At 43.9% G+C, this 13,675-nt stretch overlaps 1 protein-coding gene across 1 annotated transcript in view; it reads left to right on the plus strand.

Moving 5' to 3' along the window:
* The window catches only part of LOC143301814 (WD repeat-containing protein WRAP73-like), a 58,539-nt gene that overhangs the window by 2,535 nt on the left and 42,329 nt on the right, over positions 1–13,675 (plus strand). The window contains exons 2-6 of the mRNA XM_076616211.1: positions 2,251–2,346; positions 3,724–3,780; positions 5,605–5,721; positions 12,251–12,323; positions 12,490–12,593. Of these exons, the coding sequence (XP_076472326.1) occupies positions 2,251–2,346; positions 3,724–3,780; positions 5,605–5,721; positions 12,251–12,323; positions 12,490–12,593 (447 nt within the window). The remainder of the gene's footprint in view (positions 1–2,250; positions 2,347–3,723; positions 3,781–5,604; positions 5,722–12,250; positions 12,324–12,489; positions 12,594–13,675) is intronic.

Consider the following 13,675-nt stretch of genomic DNA (forward strand, 5'->3'; position numbering starts at 1 on the left):
GTCAAAGAGACGTGAAATGTTGATGTGTTGTGTTGGTCAGGCCTTGTGTCAAATAGATGTGGAGTGTTGATGTGTTGTGTTGTCCAGGCCCTGTGTCAAATCGACAGACACAGAGTGTTGATGTGTTGTGTTGTCCAGGCCTGGTGTCAAAGAGACATGGAGTGTTGATGTGTTGTGTTGGTCAGGCCTTGTGTTAAAGAGACATAGAGTATTGATGTGTTGTGTTGGTCAGGCCTTGTGTCAAATAGACGTGGAGTGTTGCTGTGTTGTGTTGGTCAGGCCTTGTGTCAAATAGACGTGGTGTGTTGATGTGTTGTGTTGTCCAGGCCTTGTGTCAAAGAGAAGTGGAGTATTGATGTGTTGTGTTGGTCAGGCCTTGTGTCAAATAGACCAGGAGTATTGATGTGTTGTGTTGGTCAGGCCTTGTGTCAAATAGACGTGGTGTGTTGATGTGTTGTGTTGCTCAGGCCTTGTGTCAAATAGATGTGGAGTGTTGATGTGTTGTGTTGCTCAGGCCTTGTGTCAAATAGACGTGGAGTGTTGATGTGTTGTGTTGGTCAGGCCTTGTGTCAAATAGACGTGGAGTGTTGATGTGTTGTGTTGCTCAGGCCTTGTGTCAAATAGACGTGGAGTGTTGATGTGTTGTGTTGGTCAGGCCTTGTGTCAAATAGACGTGGAGTGTTGATGTGTTGTGTTGCTCAGGCCTTGTGTTGAAGAGACGTGGAGTGTTGATGTGTTGTGTTGCTCAGGCCTTGTGTCAAATAGACGTGGAGTGTTGATGTGTTGTGTTGGTCAGGCCTTGTGTCAAATAGACGTGGAGTGTTGATGTGTTGTGTTGCTCAGGCCTTGTGTTGAAGAGACGTGGAGTGTTGATGTGTTGTGTTGGTCAGGCCTTGTGTCAAATAGACGTGGAGTGTTGATGTGTTGTGTTGGTCAGGCCTTGTGTCAAATAGACGTGGAGTGTTGATGTGTTGTGTTGGTCAGGCCTTGTGTCAAATAGACGTGGAGTGTTGATGTGTTGTGTTGGTCAGGCCTTGTGTCAAATAGACGTGGAGTGTTGATGTGTTGTGTTGGTCAGGCCTTGTGTTGAAGAGACATGGAGTGTTGATGTGTTGTGTTGCTCAGGCCTTGTGTCAAATAGACGTGGAGTATTGATGTGTTGTGTTGGTCAGGCCTTGTGTTGAAGAGACGTGGACTGATGATGTGTTGTGTTGCTCAGAGTTTGTGTCAGAGTGCAGGGGTGTTGATGTGTTGTATTGTGTTGGCCAAGCCTTGTGTCAAAAAGACATGGTGTGTTGATGTGTTGTGTTAGCCAGTCCTCTTGTGAAAGAGACATGGAGCGGAGTTGTGTTGGTCAGGCCTTGTGTCAGAGAGAGACATGGAGTGTTAATGTGTTGTATTGGGCTGGGCAGGCTTTGTGTCAGAGTGGTTTGGTGGCATTGTGGTAATGCATCTGCCTAGGAAGCATTAGAATCAGAGGGCAGAGACTTAAGTGGTGGTCTAGATGCTAGTCACTCAGATGAGACAATAAACCAAAGTCCCATGTGTAGCATACACTTAGCACACATAAAAAAACTCATGGCAACAGAAAGGTTGTCCTCATCAAAATCCTGTAGAAAAATATCCACTTCAATTGGAAAACAAATACACTTGTAATTGCATGCAGAAAAAAGAAAAAATGGTGGAGCTGCACTGTTGCAGTGCACTCACCCTAGGGAAGAGCAGCCTGAATTTCATGCGGAGGAATCTGTTGTGGCAAAAGAGTTAAATGCATATCATACAATACAAAACATGGAGTGTTGATGTGTTTTGTTAGCCAGGCCTTATGTCAAAGGGGCATGGAGTGATGTGTTGTCATGTGTTGTGTTGGCCAGGCCTTGTGTCAAAGGGGCATGGAGTGATGTGTTGTCATGTGTTGTGTTGGCCAGGCCTTGTGTCAAAGGGGCATGGAGTGATGTGTTGTCATGTGTTGTGTTGGCCAGGCCTTGTGTCAAAGGGGCATGGAGTGATGTGTTGTCATGTGTTGTGTTGGCCAGGCCTTGTGTCAAAGGGGCATGGAGTGATGTGTTGTCATGTGTTGTGTTGGCCAGGCCTTGTGTCAAAGGGGCATGGAGTGATGTGTTGTCATGTGTTGTGTTGGCCAGGCCTTGTGTCAAAGAAACATGGATGGAGTGATGTGTTGTGTTGGCCAGGCCTTGTGTCAAAGAGACATGGATGGAGAGATGTGTTGTCATGTGTTGTGTTTTCCAGGCCTCGTGTGTAGACTACCGACTGGTGGTGAGGGATGTGGACACCTTGCAGATTCAGCAGCTCTTCTCCTGTCAGGATGCCATTCAGTACATGGAGGTAAGGCAACGTATGATCGTTAAACTAGAATATAAATATGTTTTACTTTGGAAGTGAAACAGGTACATATATACAAAGAAATTAGAGAAGATATTATAAACAAAATGAAGCTTTTAAAGATACCTTTGAAGCTCATACTGGAAGACCATTTTGTGGGAATGTTTACTGTTCAGATAATTTGTTTACAACTGTTGTCAGAAATGATGTCACACAGAGAAATAGCTCAGTTCCTTCTTATTGGTGATTGACTTTGTCAGTTTGTGTGTGAGGGGTAGGATGGGGGGGGGGGGGCATACTTGTATGCTAGTGGTGTATTATGAACCTTGTTAAGGCTTAACTGACAATAAAGATTGATTCTGATTTGATTTGTACATGTATCATATGCAGCTGTGCTGACATGGTCAAAAACTTTTCGCTTCACAAAATGCAAAAATAACGCATAAAAACTGAGCCAAAACAAGCTGAGATATTGCTTCAAACACATGACAGTGCAGTCGCCATTTGCAAAGAAGTAAGCGTACTCACGTTACTGGCTGGGCTGTTAACAATGCAGTTACCCCTAAACTGCAGGCACATCTGTGGCCAGGAATGAGAGTCTTAAACATCTCGGAGGTCCCAGGATCTCCTTTGCTCAAATCCCCGGGAGTCCCAGAGTACCTCAGTACATGAAGAGGGTCACTCCAAAGGTGCACATTCTAATCAAATTTGCATTGCTGCACACATACAAGGTCAGGCATACCTTCTGACGATAATCGTCTTGATTTCTAGGCTGAGAAGTGGCCAAGAGAAACAACTCTTCTTTGTACATGTAGTAGACAATCCTAGCATCAGACTGAAACTCCAGTAAGTGATTTTCATTCTTTTTATTTGTTTGTTCCGGATTTTTAGGAAGTCACAGGGACCCGCTCAGTGAACATGCAGTGTGTCTCTTCCTTTTTCAGTGTCAGGGATTCCTGTTTGTGTGTTGTCATATGCCCTGGTATTTTCTGTGTCTTTTACTGACTTCAGTTTAGGTTTTTCTGTTGCTGAGGTCCATGGTGGTATGTTGTTAGGTGTGAATCTTGGGGCGTGTTCCATGGGTGGCCGTTATGTGTGTTGTAATGATTTACCTGCAGACACGTAAATCTCACACATGATACCCCCTCACTCCCTACCCCCCACACCCCTCACATACATACACACACACTCTTGCATGCACACATATCACACACATACTCACACTGGCATGCACACATATCTCACACACACACACACACACACACACACACACACACACACACCACACCACACCACACTACACCAGCCACACCTTCTGTACAATTTGTATTTATGTAAAGGAACACGTTATTACCTCTGGTAGTGTGTTGTGTTTTCCAGTGGTCACCAGACTCCCTGTTCATACTGTGCGGCATGTACAAGCGAGGAATTGTACAGGTAAGACATACTGTTTGTGGGAAGTACATGTGTACTGTGTGTGTGACAAGAGAAGTGAGAGTGTGCTTATGAGTGTGTGTGTTGATGTGTGTGTGTGCATGCGTCAGCACATGCGTACGAATGAGGAAGAGAGAGGATGTGTGTTTGTCACTGTGTGTGTATGTGTGTGTGTATGCATGTATGTGTGTGCATGGGTACATATAAGAAGAAAGAGGCTGAGAGAGAGTGTGTATAAAAATGCCCACACTTGTTCATACACAGCATAAGGCATGCAAACAACAAGAAACCAACAAATGCCTGCGCAGCAGAAAACCTACAAACATACTCATGCACACACGTGCACACACACACACACACACACACACACATGCGCGCGTGTGTAACACACACACACACACGTAACACACACACACACACACAGATGGGCGCAATAGCCAAGTGATAAAAGCGTTGGACTTTCAGTCTGAGGGTCCCGGGTTCAAATCTCGGTAGGTGGGTAAAGGGTGGAGATTTTTCCAATCTCCCAGGTCAATATATGTGCAGACCTGCTAGTGCCTGAACCCCCTTCGTGTGTATACGCACGCAGTATATCAAATATGCAAGTTGAAGATCATGTTTTCCATGTCAGCATTTGGTGGGTTATGGAAACAAGAACATACCCAGCATGCACAGAGTATGGGTGCCTACATGGCAGGGGTAAATAAACAAAACAGTCATACACGTAAAAAATGTTACATGTCTGTCTGAGTGTGTATGTGTGCGTGCCTGAAATCTGAATGACACAGGGAACGAATGATGAGCGCCCAATGGCAGCTGTCAGTCGGCTCGACACGGGTAGGCAGCCTGTTGTGCAAATGACCCCGTGTTTGTAAAGCGCTTAGAGCTAGGTCTCAAACCTAGGATAGGCACTAAATCATATCCATATGATATCATATATCATATCATATACACTGTGGGTGTGGAGAGTGGGTATGGGGACAGACTTGGGTCAGGTGGAAATTTAGAGAGGATTGAGAAAAAAGGAAGCAAAGGTGTAATGGTGGGGTTCTGCAAGGTGGAGGATTAGTCCTTGGGGCAGTGAATTCATATCCACTGGGTCCTAAGCTCTGCATAGAAAGGCGAGGCCCAGTCCTCTCCATCCGCCTGTTAACCTTCCCCAACTGGTCAGGTACCCATACACACCTGGGTGGAGTAAGGAAAATTAGGCGGAGGTGCCTTTTCCAAAGACAGTGCCATACCAGAATGGGGCCTATAACCCTGATCACTGGTGAACACTGTACCAGAAGTCCAACACCCAACCATTTCTGCCACGGTGCTCCCCAGTACAGCAGGAGCAATGTGAAATCTAACTCTTCAATACCGGTCCTGACTCCAATCCAGCACTTACGTTGTTTTTTTTTGCTGCCCCATCATTTGCACAGTTTCAGTTGGCATTACTCCCACGCTGCTCATTCCGAGTCCCCTATACACGTCCACACCCAGGCTCATCTGTCACAGTCCCAGTGTCGGCAGTCCACAGGGAACCGTTGATGTTAGGTCGCCAGGAGGCCACACACCAGATGAGACCCTGCACTGCTGCTGAGTCACTTTGGTGGTGTTTGGTAGTGCCTGTTCTGATTTAACGTACTTAAGACACCACCTACTAAGCCCTCTGCTGATGACAATAATAGCCTAGTTGCGGAGCCAGACTGAGTGAGCGCTTCTTCCTGAGAGTGTGGAGATTGCCACCACATCCCTCCAGTGGCGGTCCTCCATAAACACTGAAGACCTCGACGAGACTCACCCCAAGTGCCCCCCCACACACAATCCAGCGCTTTGTTTCAGGTGTGGTCGCTAGAAAACCCGGAATGGCACTGCAAGATAGACGAGGGGTCGGCGGGACTGAAGGCTGTGAGATGGTCGCCTGACAGTCGTCACGTCCTGACCACTGCAGATTTCCATGTAGGTTGTGTTGGACAGTGTGTTCACTGTAGGTGTGCTGTTTTTGTGCACTTGTATAATTTGTGTGTGTTGTTTTGAGTATGTGGTATTAAATGTGTGTTTGTGTGTGGTTTTTGTGATTTATGAGTGTGTGTTCAAAAGTGTGTGAGCGTATGTTGCTTTTGCAGGTGTGATTGTGTGCGTGTTTATTGCTTTTGTGGGATGTGTGGGTGTGTGTTGTTTTTGCTGATGGAATGTATGTGTAGGTGGTATATTTTTGCTTGTGGGATGTTTGTGTTTTCTTGTATATGTGTGTGTATGTGTGTGTTTGTTTGGTTTGCTGGTGAAATGTGTATGTGTTTTTGTGTTTATTATGTGTGAGTGTGCTGTTTTTGATAATGGGTTGTGTTCATGTGCTTTCTTGCAAGTGTTTTTTGTTTTTTTTTTTATAGTCAGCGTAGCAGGGTGTGTGAGCATGTGCTCTCGTTTGTGCTGTTTTTGATTGTTTTACATGGAAAGGTGTTCACTGTGGGTATTTTTATTTTGCTGGTGTGGTGTTTGAGCAGACGTACCTACAATCCCGGTTTTTCCCTGTTTGCTCTGGTATTTTGATATATTCTGGATTTATTATTTTTAGCCTGAAGTACTGGGGTCAGCATATCTGCTTTGAGTGGATTTTTAGTTTTACATGTATGTGACTGACTTTTACCACAGCGATTAACCATCCTATGGTGGGTTTTGTATTGTTTTAGTGGTGTAGGGTGTGCTTGTGCTTGTATTTCCATGACCAACAAAATTAATTCAGTACAGTACAGTACATACAATACAATAAAATGCAGTGCAGTGCAGTGCAATACAATAGAATTTATATGTATTTTTCACTTTATTATCCGGAAAAAATTTATGTCTGGTCATACATGTACATGAGAATCACATTAATGCAATCATAAAATTAAGAATTAACGCTGATACTGGCATAAAGTGATAAACACACACTGGCAGTCACTGAGATGTGGTTATGTGTGTGTGTGTTGAACCTAAGCAGAAATCTGTGTGTAAGAGTGTGTGTGTTTCAATTTACCCGTGTAGAGGTGCAGATTGTCATCATTATTCTCTGCCTCCTCCGCATCTGCATATAGATCTCTCTTTCATCCCTCTCCTCTCTCTCTCTCTCTCTGAAAGGCAAAATGGCTGAATGGACAAGAAACTCTCTGTCTCTGTCTCTGTCTCTGTCTCTATGTGTTCACTTTCCCCATTCACAGACAAGTGTTGAAACCACTACATACCCATGATACTGTGAGAAAAATGGCATGTGTGTGTCACTTTGTTTTGGTAGTTTTCGTTCAGACTGATCACTGATACTTTGCCAGCACTGTACCACTGTACTCTCTCTCTCTCTCTCTTGGAGATAACTGGCCTAATTGCTGTTTCAAAGGTCAGGTTGTTTGCGTGCAAGGTATCACAGTGATAAAGCACCAGTGAGTGATTAGGAAAAAAAATGATTCAATTGCTCTCGCTCTGAAAGGCAAGTTTTTTGTGTGGGAGAGAGGGGTAGGTGGAGCACATACACACACACACACACACACACACACACACACACACACACACACACACACACACACACACACACACACACACACAGAGTATTTGTAAGAACTTGCGTACAGGCACAAGGTTAGAATTATTCCCGTCCTCTTCTCTGACCTTAATTTATGAAGAATTGGGTTGTGTGTTTTTGAGTGTGTGTTGGTGAGTGAAAGGGGAGATGCACTGTGACCTGTTCTTTTCTGTGTGTGTGTGTGTGTGTTTGCACGTGTGTGGAGGGAAGTGTGTGTTGAACTTAAAGGAGAAAAGACTGAACCAAGATTACAAGCAAGGTCTTCGTTTATCCCATTTTCTGGAAATTTTATGAGCATGCAGCATAGAGAGATGTGCCAGCATAGAAAGCATTTATGTGTGTGAAACACATTCCAAGCTATGTTCACAGAGAGAGGGAGGGTGTTGTGGGGGGGGGGGGGGGGGGGGGCATTTCAGCCAGTAAACAGAGTAGAGTGGAGTGAAATTTGCTTTGAGTACAGTCGAACAAAATGTGTCAGCAATGAAAAAAAAAAAAAGATTCATGTTTGTGAAACACATTTTCAGCAGTTAAATGTGGTATGGTGTGTGTGATAGTGACAGAGATAGACATATGGACAGACAGATAAACAGATTATATGGATGAATATCAGATTCCAGGGAATTGTCTGTGGTAGCCCTGATCATATTAATCCTGGAAATTCGGACTCCATTTGCCTTACTCTGTGTGTGTGTGTGTGTGTGTGTGTGTGTGTGTGTGTGTGTGTGTGTGTGTGTGTGTGTGTGTGTGTGTGTGTGTGTGTATGGCTTCCTCCCTGGCTGGAGAAACCTTCACTGGTCCATTTGCATCCTGCCTGGTGCCTCTCTGCTTATCTCACTTTGGCAGCACACTTCCTTCTTTCCTTCCTTCCTTCCCTCCCTCCTTCTCAGTACACAATAAAGATACTTCCTTTTTGCCGTTCTTGTCCTGTCTTTTCTTTTCTTCCTTGTTCCTCGTCCCATCCGTGACAGGCTTCTGCTTCCTGCTCTGTTCTTACCACTCACTACAGATTTGATCAGAAACTTGGTAGAGTGGATGTGTGGGCTGGTGTATGTGTGTGTGTGTGTGTGTGGAGGGGGTGGGGTGTGGGGGACACACAGGGGGTTGAGAAAGGGATGAAGACGTGTGTATTTCAGGAAACCCTACATGGGGCCACATGAAAATGTGACAGTAATTAAGAAAGTATAAGGAGGAAGAACAGAGTTGGAGGTGTGGGTTTCGGATTCGGATGGTTTATTCAAAAAAAGGCCATGGCCCCTATTGAAGGGGTATTGAGGTGTTGGGTGGGGTGGGTATTGGAGGTGTGGGGTGGGGTGAAAAGGAGATTGGAGGATGACCAAAGAGCCTGTGTGTTCTTGACACATGCACATACGCACGCACACGCATGCACACACACACAAACACACACACACAAACACACACACACACATATGCACGCACACACACACACACACACACACACACACTAACGCACAGTGACACACACACACACACACACATATGCACGCACGCACACACTAACGCACAGTCACACACACACATATGCACGTCACACACACATATGCACGCACACACATACACACTAACGCACAGTGACACACACACACACATATGCACGCACACACACACTAACGCACAGTCACACACACACACATATGCACGCACACACACATATGCACGCACACACTAACGCACAGTGACACACACACACACATATGCACGCACACACACACACACACACACATCTTGTCATCCTCTTTGCCTTTCCAACCTTCCTCACTGCTGCCTCTTTCCCTTAAACAGTCAGGGGCCTGGCAGTTCTGGGCCTTGCTCCGTGGCAGGTTTTGATTGGCCCCTGCCCCTTGCTCTGTGGGCTTTGATTGGTTCTCTCCCTCTCTCTCTACCCGCCCCTTCCGGAATGGAGCACTCGAGTGTAGTGTTTTAAACTGCGTTGTTGTTGCTGTGGGGAGCAGAGCGTAGTGTGGGTGCTCATCCCTGTGTGATTGTATGCAGGGGTAGTGGCTCCAAGGAGGCAAAGGTATGTTGAGCAGTGTGAGAGTTAGTTTCCCGTCCTGTTGGGTGTTTCCCTCTCTTTTTTCTTATGTGTGTGTGTGTTGTGGACACATACTCTGTCAGTCTCTTTCTGTGTGTGTGTGGTGGAAGGCCCGTGGAAACCGACTGGTGGAAGACAGTGATTGCTGTTGGTGTGTGTGTATATAAGTTTACTAGGTACATTTTGGAGTGTATATATATATATGTGTGTGTGTTACTTTGATATAATATGTACAATGTTATGTGTCTTGTAAAGCACTTGGAGCTTTTTTTTTGGATAAAGTGCAATATGATGAATATTCATTATTATTATTATTATTGACAGAGTTGGAAAATGTGAAAGAACATTTTATTAAAAGAAAGGAATTGCGGTTTTACTTTTAGCCAGTCTTTAATGTTTGATGTACATCTGAAGACTGAAGTCAGCAGAAGTGATTGTTGTTGATTTATTCAGTTGGAAAGTGTGAGAAATGTTGTATAAAGAAAGAAAGAAATAGTTTTAGGCTTTACTGAACATGTGAAGTAATTAGTTGAAGTATGTACATCTGAAGTCTGTCATGAATGGTGAACAAGACAGTGATTGAACATTATTAAGTTGGAAAATTTTACTGTAAATATTTTTAAAACAAAGGAATTATCTTTCTTTGTATTTAGCATTTATTGTGTTTGTGTGTGTGTAACTGTTTTTAGAAATGCCTAAGCCCTATTTAGAGAAAAGGTGCTTTAGAAATGCCTAAGCCCTATTTAGAGAAAAGGTGCTTTTTTAAATTTGCATTCTTGTTAACGTTACAATGTTCAGTAAATATTTGAAGTCTGGACAGATATATTTTTTGTAAAATACCATATGATTTATAAACTGTTCAAAGTACCCACCCCCTGCTTTTCCTTCACCTCCTCCGCCTCCCTCACTGCCTTCTCTTGATAATGGGGTTGCTGGTGATGGCTTGGGAGTAGACAAAATATTTGCAGGTTATCTGTTTGAGCATAGCACACTGTTGGCTGAGGAGTCTGACTGGAGGTCGGCAGATTTTCTTTTTTGGGGTTGCCTAAATATAAACTGCACAGGACACAACTGTGAAAGCCAACTTTTTTAAACCCGCTCAGTGCCTCTAAGCCGTGAGCTGATGTCCTACAGACTGTTACCATAGTGCCTGCAAGACGTCCACTGATGTCCTGCATCTATTCCAATTTTTTTCTTCATCAGGGTTTGGTTCAGTGAACACAAGCAGAATGGTTATTTTGATGTGTCAGGGTTATGAAAGATGAGATTTGAATGAGCATACGTCAGGTAGAAGACCCCGTTCTTCTCGATAATGATTTACTTAGTGGAGCTCATGGAATAGGGTTTGCCTTATTTGCAAAAACGGCGTTGGAACCTTCGACAAGCAGAGATAGTAGTCCCAGTTAGTGAACTTAAATGACTTTGCAGGCTGTTCAGATGATTCTAGATAAGTGTGATAATGATGGGCATGCATCACCCTTATCTGATGATTCATTAGAACTTGAAGGTGGTGACAAGACAGTGACAAAACTGTTAGCCCAGCATTTGATGCTGTTAGTCATTTTATTGAACTTTGAAGCAGACAGATTTTATGACTGTGACTGGCAGTGAAGGCAGTGTATATGTGTCAAAAGCGAGGAGGCAGGGGGCTGGGGGGTGCAGGCGGGATGAGAGGCGTGGTGTAAAACAATAGGTTGTCTGTCAGAGGGTGGTGTAAAACAATAGTAGGTTGTCTGTCAGAGGGTGGTGTAAAACAATAGGTTGTCTGTCAGAGGGCATGGCTGTGGACTGAGCAACACCATTGTTCTCACTGATTATTTCCGCATGTTGGACAGCGGCCTACAAGTACAATCCATGATTTTCTCCAAACCCAAAGTTGAAAATGCAAAAGATGGGAAACACTTGATAGATTTATTTTTCATACTTTTTGTCACTGATCTGGTGGTGGACTTGTTTGCAGAGGAAACAAATCAGTATGCACAGCAAACAGTTTTATCTAAACTTTGAAATGGCTGAATAGTTATTTGCAGTCAAATTAATTATGAAGCAAGCTCAGAGTCAGAATCCTCATTTATTTTCTGTTACAGTAACAGATTCACTTTCTTTGTATGTTTCTGTTTCTCCTATAGTTTTTGAGCAAGAATTTTTTGTTACCCCTGAATCCTTGAAATTCCCTGGCCCTAGCATGAGGGGAGGGGTAGGGGGGTGGGTGGGGGGGGAGGGCACCTTTTACAAAATTCTCTGGAACTGAATGTGCGTTAGACATGGGGGAAACTGTACAGAGAACAGAAAATGTGAGAGTTGCAGCCTGCTAGGAACACAGAGATTTGGGCAAAGTGCCAGCTTAACTTCAGGGTGAGTTTTTTGTTTGTTTGTTTTTTGTTGGTTTTTTTTTGTTCGTTTTTGTTTGTTTGTTTTTTAAATCAGAAAGAATGTACCACATTTCTGCCCAGCAGGGTAATACATAGCATTTGCTGTCGGGGGGGGGGGGGGGGGGGGGATGGAGTGGAGGAGGAGGAGCAAGGGTGAGAAGAGGGTGGGAGAGGGAGCTGAAGTTGGCTTGTCGCCATAGACTTGCATCTGGGCGGCGTGTGTGCTGGTCTGTAAGGGAATGGGGGTGAGGACATGGAATGTTGGTGTTTGTGTGATGTGTGTAAAGAAGAGACTGTGAAGGAGAGAGTAACAAGATAAGAGACTAGGCACATGTACACATAAAAATGTGTGAACTCTCTCTCTCTCTCTTTTTCTACTCCTCTCTCTCTCTCTCTTGTCTCTCTCTCTCTCTCTCTCTCTCTCTCTCGCACACACACACACACAATCTTACAATGTGTATGCATGCAACACAACTTTGAGAAATGTTTCTGTTGTTTGTTTGTTTTCAGTTGCGGATCACAGTATGGTCCTTGACGAACAAGTCTGTATCGTACATCAGACATCCCAAGAAATGTGAAAAAGGTAAGGTATGTGTGGAGGATTTTGTTTGTCTGTTGCTTTTTATTTTTTTAAATTTTTTTATAGCTTTCTCTGCTGCTGATTTACAAGCTGAGAATGACGGATGGGCAGATGTATGATATGATTATGATGATGACAGAACAAAGAGGTATATTGTGTGTGTGTTAAGGAGTGGACTTCACCAAGGATGGGAAGTACATGGCCCTGGCAGAGAGGCGGGACTGTAAGGACTACGTCAGCATCTTTTCCTGTGATGGCTGGTCCCTGGTCAAGGTACTTAACGGTCTTCCTGTTCTCTCTCTCTCTCCCTCTGTCTCTCTCTCTCTCTCCCTCTCTCTCTCTCTCTCTCTACCTCTCTCTCTCTACCTCTCTCTCTCTCTCTTCAGAGCTTAACTGCTGAATGGACAATAAAATATCTCACTCTCTCTCTCTCTCTCTCTCTCTCTCTCTCTCTCTCTCGACAGAGCTTAACTGCTGAATGGACAATAAAATTTGTTCTCTCTCTTTTGTCTCTGTCTCTGTCTCTGTCTCTCTCTCTACAGAGCTTAGCTGCTGAATGGACAATGAAATACTTTTCCTTCCTGATCTGTTAATTGTGTGAGCATAATGATATTAAAAAAAAAAATCCTGTGTGCCTGTATACATGCTCTTGTACTTGATTTGTATGATTTTTGTTTTACAATGCTGTACAATGAAGGCATAAAAAAAAATGAAATAAAATAAATGAATGATTAAATGAATGAGTAAAACTGCAAGAATCATTCTTTTATGATAAGACTGCATCAGATTCAAAGATTCAAAAAACAAAAAACAAAAACAAAAAAACTTGAAAATTTGGAGATTTGTCCCTTTATAAGATAAAGCGGTGTCTGTATGTTTCCCATGATGTGTGGGGTGCAAGAGGGTGATGAAGGTGGTCTGCCTGGCATATGGGTGGCAGCTGGTGTGGAATTGTTTGTAGCGTGGTGTGCGTGTCATAACATGTGTCACTCACACACGTCACTCACACGTGTCACTTGGCAAGAGGGTTACTCATCCTTCCTGCTATCAGAGCTCTCCATCTCTCTCTCTCTCTCTCTCTCTCTCTGTGACCAGTTTCCTCTTTCCTGCTCTTTGTGCTCTGTGTGTGTGTGTTTCTGTCTCTAATACTCTGTGTGTGTGCGTGTGTGGAGGAATTTTGTTTAATGTCCCGTCACACATATCAGTGATTGAAGACATTTTGTTAAAGTATTTATGAATACATCTGAGTATTATCGGTTAGAAGGGGTGGGAGATGTGGATGTATGGAGGGTTGGGAGAAACTGGGCAAATGAGGGTAAAAATGTGGGTGAAATTTGGAAGAAAAAAAACAAACA

Source organism: Babylonia areolata, chromosome 28 (genome assembly GCF_041734735.1).
Source record: "Babylonia areolata isolate BAREFJ2019XMU chromosome 28, ASM4173473v1, whole genome shotgun sequence".
Classification (NCBI taxonomy): Eukaryota; Metazoa; Mollusca; class Gastropoda; order Neogastropoda; family Buccinidae; genus Babylonia; species Babylonia areolata.